At 60.0% G+C, this 16705-nt stretch overlaps 1 protein-coding gene and 1 long non-coding RNA gene across 2 annotated transcripts; one reads left to right on the forward strand and one right to left on the reverse strand.

Annotated features, from left to right (window-relative positions):
• Window positions 1-571: 571 nt before the first annotated feature.
• On the reverse strand, window positions 572-9035 carry LOC132438712 (uncharacterized). Its single transcript, XR_009522216.1, has 3 exons — window positions 8636-9035; window positions 2545-2698; window positions 572-2072 (listed from the first exon to the last, which is right to left on the reverse strand). It is a non-coding gene; the product is annotated as an uncharacterized lncRNA (long non-coding RNA).
• Window positions 9036-9275: 240 nt separating this feature from the next.
• SOX8 (SRY-box transcription factor 8) lies at window positions 9276-14341 on the forward strand. Its single transcript, XM_060032978.1, has 3 exons — window positions 9276-9856; window positions 11181-11410; window positions 12118-14341. Exons 1-3 carry the CDS (start codon window positions 9435-9437, stop codon window positions 12855-12857), a joined length of 1392 nt encoding a protein of 463 aa, XP_059888961.1. The 5' UTR covers window positions 9276-9434; the 3' UTR covers window positions 12858-14341.
• Window positions 14342-16705: the final 2364 nt, after the last annotated feature.

Raw genomic sequence — 16705 nt, forward strand, 5'->3', positions numbered from 1 at the left:
TGGGAGCTGCACAGGGGATGGAGGCAAGGAAGGATGGCTCTGCTGTCAGGTGTGACCCCGGGTGCTGCTTTTCAGGTGGGGACAGTTTTCACAAAGGGCCCTTTGTCCTCAGCTTCCCCTGGCTGGGGCTGCATTGTTCCCCCCTGAGAAGGGCACAATGGGACATTGTGCAGAGCAGAAAGGGGCCCCTTGTCCAGCCTCCAGCTCGCTGGGCTCTGGGCTCCCTCCCCGGGTTTGCACAGGGTGGGCGAGGCCATCAGAGGGTCCACCGGGAGCTCATGTTCTCATGTCTCCTCCAGGGTCCTCCTCTGAGCTGACTGCAGAGGTCCAGTCCATCTGAGGGTCTAGAACCTTCACGGGAATGAACCCCATCGAGCAGGGCTTGGCCATGGAAAGGCTGGCCAGTGGCTCAGTTCGTGGCCGTTTCAGCCTGAATTTAATCAAACGTGCACTGGTGTATTGTTCAGACATAAAAAAGAGTCATATTGATACATTCTACAACATAGATGAACCTTGAAAACATATTCAGTGAGTGAAGCCAGACAGACACACAAAGCCACATATTGTACAATTCCATTTATATGAAACATCCAGAATAAGCAAATCCACAGAGACAGAAATTAGATCAGTGGTTCCCAGGGGCTGGGGGAGGGGGATGAGGAGTGACTGCTAACAGGGACAGGGTTTCCTTGTAGGGTGATGAAGATATTGTAGAACTAAATAGAGGTGATGCTTGCACAACATGGTGAATGTACTAAATGCTACTGAATTGTACACCTAAAAAAACTTAATTTTATGCTATGTGAATTTCACCAAAATTAAAAAAAAAAATCTGCTCTGGTCCTTGTTTCAGAATCACCTAAAAAGGCATTGCTTTTACCTGTTGGAATAAGTCATGTCATTTATACTTACATCTTCATTTAAACTTACATCTTCATCTATGCTAGAGAGCAACTAACAGTTTTAAAATAATATTCAGACATGGGTACATCTTGTGCCCCGCGAAGATGCCCCACTCTAAAACACACCTCTTCTGCAAACCCCAAGCCGGAGGGCCGGGGCCTGGTGCTGGGTCGGGGCACTGAGATGTTTTCCTCTTGCCCCACCACTCAGCGCCTGCATGCTGGGGTCTCTATGAAGCAGCTGTTCACCAACGCCAGGAGCCTGGGGGAGGCTCCTGAACCTACATTTTCAAGGAAAAAACTATATGAAAACAAGCCAAGATACAGGAGAGGCCAGAGGTGATGAGAGGAGGCCTGACTACCCTCCGGGCTGGTTTCAAGAGACCTGGAGCTGAGCCCCACCTGGACAGAGCCAGAAAGGGCCAAGAAGGGGAGGGGAGGGGAGAAAGGGAGCTCCCCTGAGAGGAGCTCTCAGCTCAAGATGGGCTAGTGTCCCAGGAACCCCTAGGTGGGTCCGCCTGCAGCTCCCCCAGCACGGCCCTGGAGCCGAGGCGCACAAGCTCACAGCTGGCGGCACTCCCAGCAGCTGCGGGACGGCTTCAGAGGAAGGAGCCCCATGTCAGCACCTCGTCCAGCTGTCCCTGGGCACACGGGCCTGGCAGTCCCCACCGCATCAGGGTGATTGTCCCTGACGTGCCTTTGCAGCTGTCTCTGGCACCCACAAGAACCCAGCTTGGGCCCAAATCTAATCGTGCACTCTTCATTTACCCCAATTTTTCATGTCTTGACATCTGTTGATGGGGAGGGCAGGACCTGCTGGTGCTAACATCTGTCACTTTCTTCTGGAGGGGTGGTCAGTTTGGGCCGGCCCCACCCTGCCTGTCCAGCGGCCAAAACCCCCTGGTGAGGCTGGCAGGTGCGGGAGGGGGTGGGTGAGCAGGTGCTGGCCATTTGCTGGTTGTTCTGGAACCATGACTCATGGACGGCTGTTCTGCTTGGCTTGCCCGTCTCCTGTCCCCACACCTCGGTTCCGGGCCACGAGCACTCCTACCCCTGATCCCCAGAAGGAGATGTGACCCTGTGTGGACCTGCAAGCTGGTGAGCCATGACTGCCAGGCAGAGTGGAAAGCAAATAATCCCAGTGCAGTGACATTCTCTGGTTGTAGAGCCCTATAGGGGAAAGAGTGTACAGTTATGTTTTTCTCACGGAATCATATTCTGAACTGGAAGAAGTCTTGAAAACTGCTGAGGTCACAATCAGGAGGCCTGCAGGTGAATTCGGCCCACAGAACTGTATCATTTACCAATCACCACGATAATGCCACGTAACAAACAGCCTCAAAGCCACAAGTTGTTGTGTCGCTGGGCAGTGCTTCCCATCCAGCCTGGCTCAGGTATGCCTCTGCAGTCAGCTGAGGTCTGGGTAGCAGCAGAGCCCTGGCTGGCCATTAGGGCCTCTCTCCGGCCACCCACAGGCCGCACCACTCCTTATAGCCTCGCCCTCAACAGCTTCCACATTCCCCTCCCTGCCTGGCTCCTGAAGGCACTGGCATCCAAGACCGTGATTTGGCCCAAACCTGGGGGGTGCTGAGGGCTGGGCTGGGGGAGCTTGTGCCCAGTGCCATGCATCACCAGATCTTACCTTCTTAAGACTCACCCCGTGATTAAAGCAGACGATTCATTTCTGGAAAGAGAGGGCAGCATTGCTGTTACAGTTTCTCCAATAGGACGCCCAGTGGGCCTGACAGTGGGAGATGTGCTCGGAACTCTGCCAGCTTCGCATGATGGTGAGGTCACTGAGAAAATGAAGGACACATCAGGTGTTGTCTACAGCACACCCAGAATCCTACGGACATCAACTTGTGCAGGTCTGGTGGGGCCTCCGGGACAGACAGGTACTCTGCTGCCCAGAGTAACCCCGTAACTTGCCCAAAGCTAGAGGCCACAGAGAACGGCATCAGAACCCATGACCTGGAGACGCCCTCCTTTCTAGAACTCCAGCACCTTCTCGGGGGAGCACCACAACTCCCTCCTGCCCCTTTCCACACCCCAAGGGCAGGAGGCAGGAGGCAGGGGCAGGGACCACTGTGTAGCCCCAGTTCACAGACCAGCTGGGAAACCTCCTTCCACACTTTATTAGAACGCTTTGCCGGCATAAGCTTCTACAGGGCAGAGCCCCTGTGAACGTCACCCACTGTCCCAGCACCAACACAGGTCTGGCCTGGAAGCCCCAAAAGTGTTTTCAGAATGAGCTATAGAATACAGAACGCTTACTTCCCCCATCCCGATCTAGTCTAATGGACCTGCACAGCGGCCACTGGGGGCTCTCCATCTCATCGTGGTCACAGGAAATGTTGAAAGCTGCCAGAAATTGCTTCTAACCGCTCGGGTTAATTCATTACTGTACTTCCAGATAACGCACAGGGGTCACGTGATCAAGAGCTTTCGGAGCTGGCTCATCCCGGCCACTCCAGCACCCACCTCCACACAGCCAGCTCAGGGCCCCTCCTGTCCAAGGGAATGGAGAGGGAGCAGCAGGCCACCAGCCCTCAGGAGGCTCCAATATACCCGCCCCCGGGGTGCCAGCTACCTCCTCTGATGACCTGCCAGGCTCCTGCTTGCACCTGGCCAAGGAGCCCATTCCTTCTCAAACCAACACCAGGTGACTGGGTGGGAATCACCAGTTTGAGTGGCAAAGTTGGCCCATATCTTGAAGTCCTCAGGTCCTGGGGCTCGGGAGCAGGTGGCTGACAGTCCTGTTCTACACACGCCATGTCCCAAGAGGAAGGAGACGTTGGGGTTTGCAGCCGAGGAGGCTGGGTTTTCTCTTGCCAGCGGCTGCCCCTCCAGCTCCTCGTGCCAGGCCCAGAGGGACCAAGGGACCCACGAAGAGAAGACCAGGAGTTTCCTGCACCTCTGCCCCAGCCCAACAACCCCAGAGGCAAAGCTTTGCCACACCCATGTCTGAGCTCCTGCAGGCCGGCTCCCACCTCACTGCAGAAGAACCCCAATGTGCCCGCCTGAGAGCATCTTAATTAAACCCTCCTACTCTGTGTTCAGAAAAACAAATACCTGGGAGCCCTGGGTGGTAATCTTTTGACAGGGTGTGTTTTAACTTGCCTTTGACACTAGTGGGTCTCTGGAACCTTCCATTGTGGCAGAGGCGGCCAGGTCCCTGCTGGCCGGAGCCCCTTACTCAGAAAGGGATTTTCTCTGTGACGTGTCTACTTTCAGCCATGTTGGCCCATCCCAGTCACACTCTGAGGGGTTCAACTTGGACAAGAGGCCTCATTAAATCTGAAAGCCAAGATTGGAAGGACAAGCATAGCTCTTGGCAGCCTGTTCGGGCTCAGAAAGCTGATTTTCTGAAGTGAGCGTCTGCTTCAATGTCCTGGGTCCCCTCCTGCAGGGGGGCTGAGGAAGTCTCTCCTGGCCCCATCGCTGGGGTCCAGGGGACAAAGGCCCAGAATGAGAGTGGGGTCTGGGAGTTCAGGAGACTGAGGGCCCAACATGAGGGTGGAGTCCAGGGCCCAGGGGAGTGAGGGCCCAGCATGGGGCTGGGGTCCAGGGATCCAGGAGTCTGGTAGCACGCAGAGCCCTTCTGCAGGGACAAGGAATGGAATTTACTGGCTGACGGGGGAGACGTCCAGAGGAAGGCACACACCGATGCCAAAACGCTAACGCCTCAGCACTCAGTTCCTCTGTGGAAGACGCTGCTGGTGCCTGGCCTGGACCTCTTTGTGCTCCCTCTACCCCCGGGACCCTGCCTGGAGACGTTTTTGGCTGCAGAATCACCCTCTTCCCGCAGTCAAAGAGACCTAATGGCTGCTGGTGGAGTCAGCTCCAGGCCCACTGGCCAGAGAAAGATGGATGGGCACAGCCGGAGGCTTGGGGACCACTACCAGGAGGGGGTGAGTGGAGGCCAGAGCAGAGACCACAGCTGTTCCGACACATCCGTGCACACACATCTCACTGGGCAGACAATGTACTTTGGGGTCCTTGGGTTAAGCACTGCCCCCTCCCCAGAGAGGAACAGCCACAGCAGGGGGTCCCACCAGCAGTCAGCAGTCACCCCCAGGCCGTATGGGTTTACTTATCAGGAGGCCTTAGAGCTGATGAAAAGGTGCAGAGGGACAGCCTGGAGCAGGTTCTCCCTACCTGGAGGTGGGGAGGCATCCTGAGGAGGTGTCTGCTGGAAGCAGTAACAGGGCTCAGGAGCAAGCTACATGGGACCAGCGCCTGCCACGGGCTGGCCCCCAACACCCTGGCCCTGCGGGCAGAGAGGGGAGGAATCCGGGCGTGATCTTCCAGTGTCCTCTGCACAGGACAAGGAACAGCTACGGCCAGCTCCCGAGGGGATATTAGCCCAACCAAGGGGCAGGCTTCCACCCAAACCAGAACTTCCACACCAGCTGGCAATTATGTCGGGGAGGGGAGTTTCAGCAAAAGGCTTGGCCCAGAGCCCCGAGAGTCTGTTACTGGGGGATGCTGGACCCCTGGCACCCTTGGGAGCCCCCTCTCTTCTCTCTCTGGAGACCTGGTGGGCCAGGACGAGGCTGCCTTTATGGGGCCTCTGCTCAGAGCTGTCCCTTCATCTTTGGCCTGGAAGTTTGGTTCTGCAGACCGGCCAGTAATTAAAAGTACCAATTAATCCCCAAGGTTGAGCCGGGGTTCCCAGGATGTAATGCCAACTGCCTCAGGCTGGCTTGCCAAGAGGCCCAGGCCAGGGCTGCGGACACACAGGGGACACATCGGCCTGGGGTTCATGGGCCCACATGACCTGCCCCCAAGGTCTTTCTCTTAAAGACTCTACCAACTACACACATGGCCGCCCTGACTGTCTGAGAGAAGAGCCAGGCAGGGGACGGGCAGAGGATGGGCAGGTGTCCTTCTCCGTGGTGATCTGGCCCTCAGCAGCCCCTTCACATGGACTTCCCAAGCCGGCCTAGAAGCCAACGAGTGGATGGGCTGGGGGGTGTCTCTGCACCTGGAAGAGGTTTCCCTGGAGCTCTCCAGCCCTCCACTGGCCAGGTCTCATAGGCACGGGGGGTGCCTGGCAGCCCACACCTCCTTCTTTGCAGGTCCCCTTGGAGCCTCTGCCAGGGGTGTGGGTCTAGAAACCTGCTTACGTCAGCTTTCCCACACCCCAGGCTGATAGTCCCGGGGCAGGTACCTGGTCCAAACTTGGCCAATCAGATCGTCTCCCTGAAACCGCAGAGCCCACAGATGAAGGTAGAGGCATGTGGACTGGGGTGGGTGGGGACAGAAAGGAAGAGCTCAGAGAAGAGGGGAGCTGGGGGTGGACTGAGAGCTGCCCCTCAGCCTGGCTCTGTTCTCAGATAACCTGTGCTCTTTGCTGCCACAGAACCTTCGCACATGCTCCCCATCCCACCATGCTCTTTCCTCTCTCTTCGATTGGTCAGAAGTGTCAGGCCCCAACTTGTCACCTCCTCAAAGCCGCCTTCCTGGATCACCCCACCACCACCACCCCCCTGCCGCCCATGGTGAATGTCTCAGCCCCTTGGTGTGTTCACTGTTGGCCCCCTCCTCAAACGCCACATCTTCTAGGCTAGGACGGTGTAGTGTGGTTCTGTGCTGTGTTGCCCAGAAAAGCCCAGCACACAGCAGGCACTTCATCAATACTGGTAAACACAGGAATTAACTGTGGCCACCACCTCCTCTGAAGGCTACGTCCTGGTGTCCACTCAGGGGCTGCCTAGCAGATGAGGATATGAATCGAGGTCAGCACTAATGGGTGGGGCCAGATAGCACATGGCAAATTTTACAGCCTTCAAGACCACGAGGGAGCTTTGGGGCACTTCTGGGTGCCACCCTCTGTGTCAGCAGCCAGCCTGAGACAAGCCCTGGCAGGGATCTGCCTGCCCATCCCCTGGGAATGGTGGCCTGCACATATAAGACAGAAGCTGCCCACCAGGACAGGTGGACCCCATCAGTCCCTGAGGTGGTCACTGCAGCCCGGTGGAGCTGAGGGTGGGGCCTAGGACTGCACATGCCACACACTGTGACCTGGATCTGGCACTGGACTCTCCTAGCTCAGCCTCTTTTCCTCCAAGGGTCCCAGTGGTCAACTGATTGTGTCCTAGGGGACATAGCTGTGTGGTGCCCCACCATGGGTCAGTGGGGAGCGGGGAGAGGTTGCCCTGCCCAGCGTACCCAATGCAGACCGTGCTCCATTTTCCCTGGCAAAGCAAAGCTCTTCATGGAAACGCAGACCTGGTGCCCAACGGCATGCCCAGTGCAGGGAGGGGTGGGATCTGATCCCCAGGACAGGGTTGGAGGCAGGACAGTTTGGGCCGGGTCTGTCATCCTTATCTCCTTCCCCCCACTTCAATTCTGCGTCTGGTGGATGCCCCTGGGGAAGCCCTCACTTGGGCCTCCCTGGTGTCCTCCGACTGCAGGGTGGGACTCCAAGAGGAGGGCAGGACCTCTGAAGGGAAGCCACCGCAGACCAGCGGGAAGGATGTTCCTGGCAGGTGACCTTGCAAAGGCAGGCAGATGACAGGAGGGGAGGCAAAGGGACAGGCCAGCTCTCCCTCTGGTATCAGGGCGTCCTCCCAGCACACTGTTTCGCCTTACAGCGAGGCTCCTCATGGTGCTTTCCTGGAAGATTGGAGGTCGGGTTCCCTGACCTGGGCCAGTGGGGTAGCCCTTCCATCACCTGAAGGTGGTGGGGAACAGGGCAGCCTGGGCGCTGGCCCCTGCCTCTTAGGCCCTGTGCCAGCTGTTCCAGATGCAAGGCTGCGGGGGTCCCGGGCATCCCCGGCATCTCCCAGAGCCCACTAGACGTCTGGCAGAAACTGTCTCCAAGGCCTAACTAAGGAGTTCACAGCCCAGGCAATGGCGCACTCAGTTGGAAACTGGCTGGAGCCCTGTCTTACGTGTGGGGGCGGGGTGAGGGCAGGAGGCTCTCCCTGCGAGGTCAGAGCCTTGGAGGGAGCTCCTGGGTTGGTAAAAGCACATAGGGGAGACTCTTCAGCTTTGGTGTTTTCTGCTAACAGACCCGCCCCTTCTACTCCTTAGGCTGCCGTGGCCACTCGCCCGGGAATCCATGACTCGGAAGGAGGTGCATGGTTGGGGAACTGGGCGCCCTTGACTAGGGTCACCCGGGTCGCAAGGTCGGAGACGCGCGTGTTCTGTGTTGGCTGTCTTGGGTGGGGGGGGGGGTAGTCTGGCGAAGCTCTGGGCGGCCGGGCCGTCGCCTCTCGGCGGGTTTGGCGAAAGAATCCGAGCCGCCCTCCGGGACCGCCGGGCCCACGGCCAACTGGCGGGGGCGGCCTCGGGCGGGGACTCTGAGCCGCGGCCCGGCGCTTGCCTCCGGGTAAATGTCCCCTCTCCGACCCCGCCGCCCCCAACAGGGCGGCACACCCCGCCCCCTTCTCTCCTTGGCTGGCGCGCCCACCTCCTCCACTCCAAGCGCCCGGAGCGGCCTCCGCCTCCGCCAGACCACCCAGGACCGCCCCGGCGGACGGCCTCGGTGCCCCCAACCCCCGGGTCACGCCCGGAAGGCCCTGGGCCCCCGCGTCCGGCCACGCCATCCGCCGGGCCGCCCTAGGGACTCAGCTAGGGTCAGCCCAGGCCCCGCCCAGCGCTCCCGCCCCCTTCGGCGGCCGCGGCTTCTGCGGCAGCGCCCCTGCCGCACTTTCCGCGCCCGGACGGGATCGGGGTCCTGGGATCGCCCAACTCCGAGCCGTGGTCCCTGGGCGCGCCGTTACCTGGACGTGCGCGGCGTGCAGACTGGCGCGCGGGAGGCTCCTGCACGTCGCGCCGGCCCTGCGGGCGGGGAGCTGACCCCCCGCCCTGGGCCGCAGGCTTGCAGCAGTTGACCCCGGCGCCTCTGGGCTGTGGGCAAGACATCGGGGCTCAACGCAAGCTGTGGGGGAGGCTCTTGAGGACCCGCCTCCTTACGCAGCGGGAGGCCGAGGCTGGGTAATGGGACCGGGGCCCGGACGCACAGGAGCAGCTATGAGCCAGCAGAGGGAGCGCAGCGGAGAACCCCAGCAGGCAAAGGGCACCCCGGAGCGCCCACCTCTACCCGTCTCTGCCCCCTTTTTCCTTCCCGCCCCTCCTGGAAGGGGGGCCCTCGGCGTGCTGCACAGCCCGGGATCCGGTCCTCGGCTGCCGGGCGCGCCGGCCCCACGTGGTGCGGCGCCAGGCGGGGTGGGCGGGGGCGCAGGGGGAACTGCGGCGCTTTCTTTAAGGTGGGGGGAGGGGGCGGGGGCGGCCAAGCTCCGCCCCCAGTGGCAGTGGGGTGCGCGCCGGCCAATGGGGAGCCGGGCGGGGGGCGGAGCCTTGTGGCCGCTGCTTAAAGAAACTTGTTGCGGGTAGCCCAGCGGGGACTGAGCTCCGGCGGCGGCGACGGCGGCGGCGGCGGCAAGAGGACCGGGGTTGGGAGGCTGCGGGACGCGGGTCGGGCCACCGCGCGACGACCTCGGGTCCCAGAGAGGCTGCAGCGCAGCCGGGCATCGGACTCGGTGCACCTCCCTGGTGCGCGCTTCTCCGCGCGCGGCCCCGATGCTGGACATGAGCGAGACCCGCGCCCAGCCGCCCTGCAGCCCATCTGGCACTGCTAGCTCCATGTCGCACGTGGAGGACTCAGACTCGGACGCGCCGCCGTCGCCTGCCGGTTCCGAGGGTCTGGGCCGTGCGGCGGGCGCGGGGGGCGGCGGCCGGGGCGACGCGGCCGAGGCGGCGGACGAGCGCTTCCCCGCCTGCATCCGCGACGCCGTGTCGCAGGTGCTCAAGGGCTACGACTGGAGCCTGGTGCCCATGCCGGTGCGAGGCGGCGGCGGCGGTGCGCTCAAGGCCAAGCCGCACGTGAAGCGGCCCATGAACGCCTTCATGGTGTGGGCGCAAGCAGCGCGCCGCAAGCTGGCGGATCAGTACCCGCACCTGCACAACGCGGAACTCAGCAAGACGCTGGGCAAGCTGTGGCGGTGAGTGCACTGTCCCGAGGCCGGGGCGGGGAGCGGGTTCTGGGGTGCGTGGAGCTGGGCGGTGGCGCAGCGCCCGGCCTCGGCCCTGCTCCCAGTGGCTGTTCCCAGGGCGAGTCGTAGTGGAAAAACCCGATCTGGCCAGACGGATGGGACGCGGGGTACAGGACGGCCTGGGCACGCAGAGGGCAGCAGGAGCAGTGTGCAGCCCCTAGCACATTCCCTGAGCCCAGAAACAGCCTTCTCTAGGCAGTGGATGGCAGGCCGAGTTGGGGACCCCAGCTGTGAGTGGCCGCAGAGCCTGGAAGCTTGTCCCTCCCAGAGGAAAGTGGCCTCTTTCTGGAAGCAGAACACAACTCTCTGGAGGTGCCCCCTCCTTGGAAAGGACTCCCCGACCACCCTGTGGAGGCAGTCCAGAAGGCAGATGGAATGGTGTGTGTTTGCCCCACCAGCACCTTCGGCACCTTCCCCGCAGCTTCTCCCAATGCTCTGCCACCTCTGCACCCTCACCAGGGAAGGAAGGGGATGGAGGGGGTATTCAGCACTGGTGTGCACTTTGGTGTGATGAGGCTGGCCGTTTTGCAGAAAGTAGGACGGCAAGCAGTGGGCAGCAGTGACAAGGTTGCTGCTTGGGACAGCCCATCCCCACCAAACGCTCTCTACTGGGGTTTAAAGCTCTGGATCCAGGGTGCTGGTCTCGTTTCCTGCTCCTCACCTCATGAGTGGGAGCTCAAAGCTTGTGTTTATGTCTTCTGTGCTCCGGCCTCTGTCCAGTCAGGGTGCTGTGGACCCATGGCAGCCCCGTGCCTCTGTATCCCTAGACCCTGTCCTGCAGGCAGACATGAGCTTCTGGAAGGGTATGGGGGGCCGGTGTGTGTTCTGAGCCTTAGCGAGGACCACTGGGTTTTGCCAGTGTTTCTGGAAGTCTGGGAAGCCCAGCTGCCCACAAAGTCCCGGCTTGGTTCCCAGAAGCCTCCCTTTGTCCACAGTGTGTTCTCAGCTGGGTCCTGGCCTCTTCACCCACCTGCCATAGAAAGTCCCAAAGGGAGGGGACAGGTTCAGAGAGGGGGGAAGTCAGAGGAGGAAGATGGAAGCCGGAAGGTTTGGGTCTTATTCTGGCTTGTTCCTCTGACCTCACCTAATGCCCTCACCCCCGGCTTGATCCCTTCTGTCCTCAGAGAAGGGGAGCACCTGCCTGGTGCCCACCAGGTTGCGGGCATGCACTCGGGCTTCCCTGGTACTACCCAGCGCCTCACCTGATGCGCGGGCCAACACCTGGGGTGGTGTCGGCCCCCTCGTCATCTTGTTCCTGCCCTTTGCCCTGCAGCTTGCTGAGTGAGAGTGAGAAGCGCCCCTTCGTGGAGGAGGCAGAGAGGCTGCGGGTCCAGCACAAGAAGGACCACCCAGATTACAAGTACCAGCCACGCCGGAGGAAGAGTGTGAAGACTGGCCAGAGCGACTCAGACTCAGGCGCCGAGCTGGGCCACCACCCGGGCGGTGCTGTCTACAAGACTGACGCCGGCCTCGGTGACGCACACCACCACGGTGACCACACAGGTGGGCTCCTGGGGGTGGGAGCAGGGGCTCACTCCCAGGGCAGGCACCCTCAAGAGAACCAAACCTTCCCCGGGTACCTGGGAAAAGGCCCCATAGCCCCAAAAGGCAGCTGTTTCCGATGCCCACGGGGGCCTGCTTAGCCCCCTCTGAGACTGAGGGCCTGATATCTTGCCCTGGTCTAGCGCACTGTGACCTGGGTGTTTTCTGTCCTTCCCGAAAGTGTTTCTGCTCCGCTGGCCTTTTTGCTGGTTCTGACCTAGGATTCACCCATGCCACCGGCCTGGTGGTTAGCAGCCCAGTTTCAGGATCAGACTGACCCGGGTGGAATTCTGGCCAGCTGAGCAGTCTTAGTCATGCTGGCTACAGCCACGGGCCTGGGGAGACAGGTTTTGTGTGGACTGTGTTGTTGCCGTGGGCGAGGGGCTGGGCACTTCCTCTCCTCCCCCCCGCCCCCAGCTTGCTCTTCACGATGGGGCCTCCCTGGCCCCAGACCTTTCCCTAGAACAGTGCTTAACGGAATTTCCTCGGCGAGGAGTGAGGTCTAGGTCTGGCTTTGCTGGAATTTCTGGGAAATGTACAGGAACAAAAAGCCGTTGATTCCTACCTGCGGCAGTTAGCGGGGCTGGTTTTCCTCCTGTGTGCACGTCACCAGCCTGGCCGCCCCCTACAGAAGGGGCATTCATCCCTGAAATGTGCTCTGTCCCCAGGGCAGACCCATGGGCCGCCCACCCCCCCCACCACCCCCAAGACTGACCTGCACCACGGGGGCAAGCAGGAGCTGAAGCTGGAAGGCCGCCGCCTGGTGGACAGCGGGCGCCAGAACATCGACTTCAGCAACGTGGACATCTCTGAGCTGAGCAGTGAGGTCATCGGAAACATGGACACCTTTGACGTCCACGAGTTCGACCAGTACCTGCCCCTCAACGGCCACTCGGCCTTGCCCACAGAGCCAGGCCAGCCCGCGGCCGCCAGCTCCTACGGAGGCACCTCCTACTCGCACTCCGGGGCGGCTGGCATCGGGGCGTCCCCTGTGTGGGCCCACAAGGGAGCCCCATCGGCCTCTGCGTCGCCCACTGAGGCAGGGCCCCCGAGGCCGCACATCAAGACGGAGCAGCTGAGCCCCGGCCACTACAGCGACCAGTCGCACGGCTCTCCGGGGCACACCGACTACGGCTCCTATAGCGCTCAGGCCAGTGTCACCACGGCCGCCTCCGCCGCGGCCGCCAGCTCCTTCACCAGCTCACAGTGCGACTACACCGACCTGCAGGCCCCCAACTACTATGGCCCATACCCCGGCTACCCGTCCGGCCTCTACCAGTACCCCTACTTTCACTCGCCCCGCCGACCCTACGCCTCGCCCCTGCTCGGTGGCCTCTCCGTGCCGCCCGCCCACAGCCCCCCCAGTAACTGGGAGCAGCCCGTGTACACCACCCTGACCAGACCCTGAGGGTGCGGCCGCGTGGACGGGCTGCGGCCGAGGACAACCTTGATCTCGGCAAAGATAGATAGACCTCCGAGGGCTTCCAGAAGGTGTGTGACGTGGGGAGGAGCTGCGGCTCCGTCAAGTGCCTGCTGAGGTCCGCGGGAAGCCAGGCTTTGTAAACGAGTCCCCTCTGCTTCCAGACTTCCAAACTCCTGTCCATGGACAAAGCCCTCCTTCCCTTCTCGCTCTCTTTTTGCGGGGACTGCGACTCTGACGGACAGTCACTGGGTCCCTCTTCCGAGCAGACGCCAGCGTCTGGGTTTTGCACCTCAGTGTCTGCAAAGCAGCAGCCACAGCACAAAGGACAAAAGGAGGGAAGAGGTGTGGGGTCTCCAGGCCGCCCGTGTTCCAAGGTCCTGGCCACCCTTGGCGCTGAGAACTCCCCGAGACCAATGGATGACGTTCCTGAGGCTGGTCATCACCCGTCACCCACAGCCTGGCGGGGATGTGTCCGCGGGAGCACCTCTTGGGACCAGCTCATTAGACCTGAGGTGTTCCTTGTAGTTAGGGTTCTTCCGAGCAAGGTTTGGCTGTGATTAACACTTCTCTCTTTTTATTTTATTTTTTTAATTTTTATTTTTGAAGCTTCAATGTGTTTGATTTGTTTTGAAAGCTGTTAAAATGTATTTATGTTCTGTATTATTTTATCTTTAATTAATGAAGTAATCTGTGCAGAGAGCAGAATTTAAGACAAAACGGAAGCCGCAGAGCTGAGGGTGAGGGCTGGGGGTGGGGGCAGATGGGGTGGGGCCCTTGCTCCAGGCATTTGCGAGCCTGGCTGTTTGGGAGGCATCAGGCAGAGCCCCAGCTCCAGGGCCCCCAGAGGTGGCCGGAACCCCGAGGCAGGAGAAGGGATTTGTCTTGTGGTGTCTCTGATCAGGTTGAGGTGCCCCTGGCACCTGGCATTAAGTCAAGGTTTAGAAGGCAGGGTGTCGCTGAATTTCATTCCTGCTCACAACCGTGCCAAGTGGTGGAGGCGGGAATTTCCTGGGACGTGGTGGCTCCAGAAATGCATTAATCTCGGCTCTTAGGAACCAGGCGCCACCTACAAGCTGTGAAACTAAAACCTTCTCCACTAAGCGCTTTTAGATTCTTAGTTTTAGAAGAATAATACCTGATTTCCCTGTCCTGCTTCTGCTGTGTGCTGAGCGATGATAACCGCCTACTTCATGGAAAATTGTGCCTTTAAAACTTTGTAAATTTAAGTACATCTGAGATGTTGCTTCTTTTTACTTTTTCTACTTTTTCCTACCATTTTCTAGAAAAAAATTTTTTGTTTTGCATATCTCTTCCTGGGGGTGGGGGCAGGGAACTACAGCAAACTCATTTTTATGCAATATATTTTTCGGTGTCAAGTTTGGACTTTCGCTGTCACTTACCTGCTGTGTTTCGCTACTTTCTGACCAAGCAACGCTAACTTTTGTACAGATCAATTTGATAAAATTAAAAAATGCTTTTTATCTACGTGGGCTGCATTTTGTGTGTTGCTTTCCATAAGCGTGGGGGCTGTGGGTCTCCGAGACCATGGGGGTCCTGTTTTGAAGGAGTTTGGCCAAGGCAGGAGTGGGCTCTGTGAGGGTTAACCCCAGGCTCCCCGGGGGGAGGGGCCGGCTGGCCAGACCACCCTCCCTCTTGGGTGCTGCATCTGAATTTGAAAAGAATAGATCTCAGAAGCCTCCAGGAAGCGGGGGATGCATCTTCCTCCTGGTGTGTGTTGGGGGGGGGACCTTCTCAGTAGGCAAAATGGGTCCAGATGGGCCAGATTTGGGCCGTGGTTTCCTCCCAGGCGAATCCCAGAGCTGGTTTCTGGGTGGCTGACGACATTTTTCGGGCACTGGCTCAGAGCCAGGCTGGGAGCTGGATAAAAGCTGCCCTGCAGGCCCCGGACAGGACTGTCTGGTTGGCAGAAAGGGTTTCTAGGAAGAAACGGTTGTGGGAGCAACAGCAAGCGAGGGGCAGCCTCGCTCCCCGGCTGGGCCTCCCCAGCACATGGGCCTGGAGGTACCCACCTCTGAGCTGTGCAGATGCATCTGGGGGTGAGAGGAAGATTATGCTTCTCAAGAGAACCCAGATACGCAAGGCAGTTAACCTATGCAATTTTAATGGATGGCCTGGGTATAGGGCCACGCACCCGTCCCCTCGCCTGCCCAGCCGCTCGCGTGGCTGCAATCCAGGGCGCATCCCTCACCCCGCGCTGGGGAGCCACATCCAGGGCCTGCCAAGAGCAGCGTTTGGGAAGAGCTGCCCGGATTTATGAGGGTTCTTGAGACCAGTGTTTGCCAAGCTTCCCGGGTGAGGCGGGTCTGAGGTGGGGGGATGTAGACATCCAGGCTCACGGAGGCCCGCTGCCTTCACAGCCGGCCGCCTGCGAGGAGCCAACCCAGCCTGCCCTGCATCCAGCGAAGGGCTGTCCAGGTCCATATGGCCCTCTAAGCCCTCGCATTGACACCCCAAACCAAGGAAAGCCCCCAGCGTCCAGCTTGCTGACAGAGGGAGCAAGGCCTCCCCTTTGCTGTTCTGGGATCGCTCAGGCCTTGCCAGGTTCCCGAGGGCTGGAGGCTCTGCCAGTTTTGTTTGGAGTTGGAGGGGCTCCTGCGTATTAACTCCCCAGGTCCCGGTCTTTTCCCGCTGACCCACCCTGTGTGACAGCCCATGGCCCTGGGTTCTGGGCAGGGTTCCCATGGGTTTCCTACATCTGAGCTCGTGACGCTCCAGGGAGAGGAAGGACAGCCATGTGGTCCTGGCGCAACCACACCCTGCCTGGCCGAGGGCATGGAGACCCAGTGCCCTGCACCTTGTCCCTGCCCCTCCAGGGCCCCCTCCCGTCTTTGGGGCCTGGGCTGGTGGCTTCCCCGCTGGGAGCATTCTCAGGCAGACATCGCAGGCCGAGCCCACAGCCAAGGACCCTAGAAGTGGTGGGGTCTCTGTCTCCCCAAATGCTGGGTCCCTCAGTGACACTCTGAGAAGCCAGCTGGGGCGGCCCCCCGGGGGTCAGGGCTGCTGAGAGGGCTCCCTGGGCTACCCTGGTCCTCAGGCTGGTGAAGGATTTTTGAGGAAAGCCCAGCTGACGAGGTTACTCCCAAGGTCGGCCTCGCCCCGCCTCGCCCCAAGTCTAAGAGAGTGTCTGCTCAAGCTGGTCCGGAGTCCTGTTCTCATTTAGACTGTTCCATTGGCCCATCCCAGGGCCAGGCTGGCAGGAAAAGTTCCTCATTTTTCATTTCCTCATGCAGAACAGAGAGCATTGCCTCTCTGATCTCAGATGAACAGAGTGCCCTGTTCAGGGAGAAAGGGGAAATGGCATTTATGATCCAGCCCTGCTCTGATGTGTTGGAAAGGCCCCTTCTGGTTCACAATCACTCTTCCTGGGATGATATCGGCTTTCAGAAGTGGATTTTCTGTTTGGATGGGAGTTCATGGCCAGTGTGGCTGTCAGCTTCAGGGAATGCCCGTGTCCTCTGAGCAGCTGCCTGGGAGAGGCCCAAAGTCCTGCTCACCCGGCCGATCCCAAGGGTCAGATTCAGGACCCACCCAGCCTGCTGCAACTTTGGCCCACATTTAGGGGGACAGCACTCAGGATGGGCATCACAGACTTAGAGTCCTGGCCTGGTGTGGAACCAACTCTTTCCTCCCCAGTGTGTAGCTGGGGTCTCCAGTCCAGCCCAGGACAGAGGGCTCTAGGGTCTCTGTGGATGCCATCTCTGGCTGATCAGGTTTGCAGCGGCTGCGGTCCATGGCATCAGGTGGGGCTGGGAGGATGTGTTTCCAGGTGGTGACTCGATGGCCACCAGACACTAGGCAAGCCCTCACACCCT

This window comes from Delphinus delphis, chromosome 15 (genome assembly GCF_949987515.2).
Source record: "Delphinus delphis chromosome 15, mDelDel1.2, whole genome shotgun sequence".
Classification (NCBI taxonomy): Eukaryota; Metazoa; Chordata; class Mammalia; order Artiodactyla; family Delphinidae; genus Delphinus; species Delphinus delphis.

Coding starts and splice junctions, on each gene's coding strand:
- SOX8 (XM_060032978.1), top strand. CDS start 9,435: ATGCTGGACATGAGCGAGACCCGCGCCCAGCCGCCCTGCAGCCCATCT. Junction 9,857..11,180: donor ACGCTGGGCAAGCTGTGGCG/GTGAGTGCACTG, acceptor TTTGCCCTGCAG/CTTGCTGAGTGAGAGTGAGA. Junction 11,411..12,117: donor CCACCACGGTGACCACACAG/GTGGGCTCCTGG, acceptor CTCTGTCCCCAG/GGCAGACCCATGGGCCGCCC.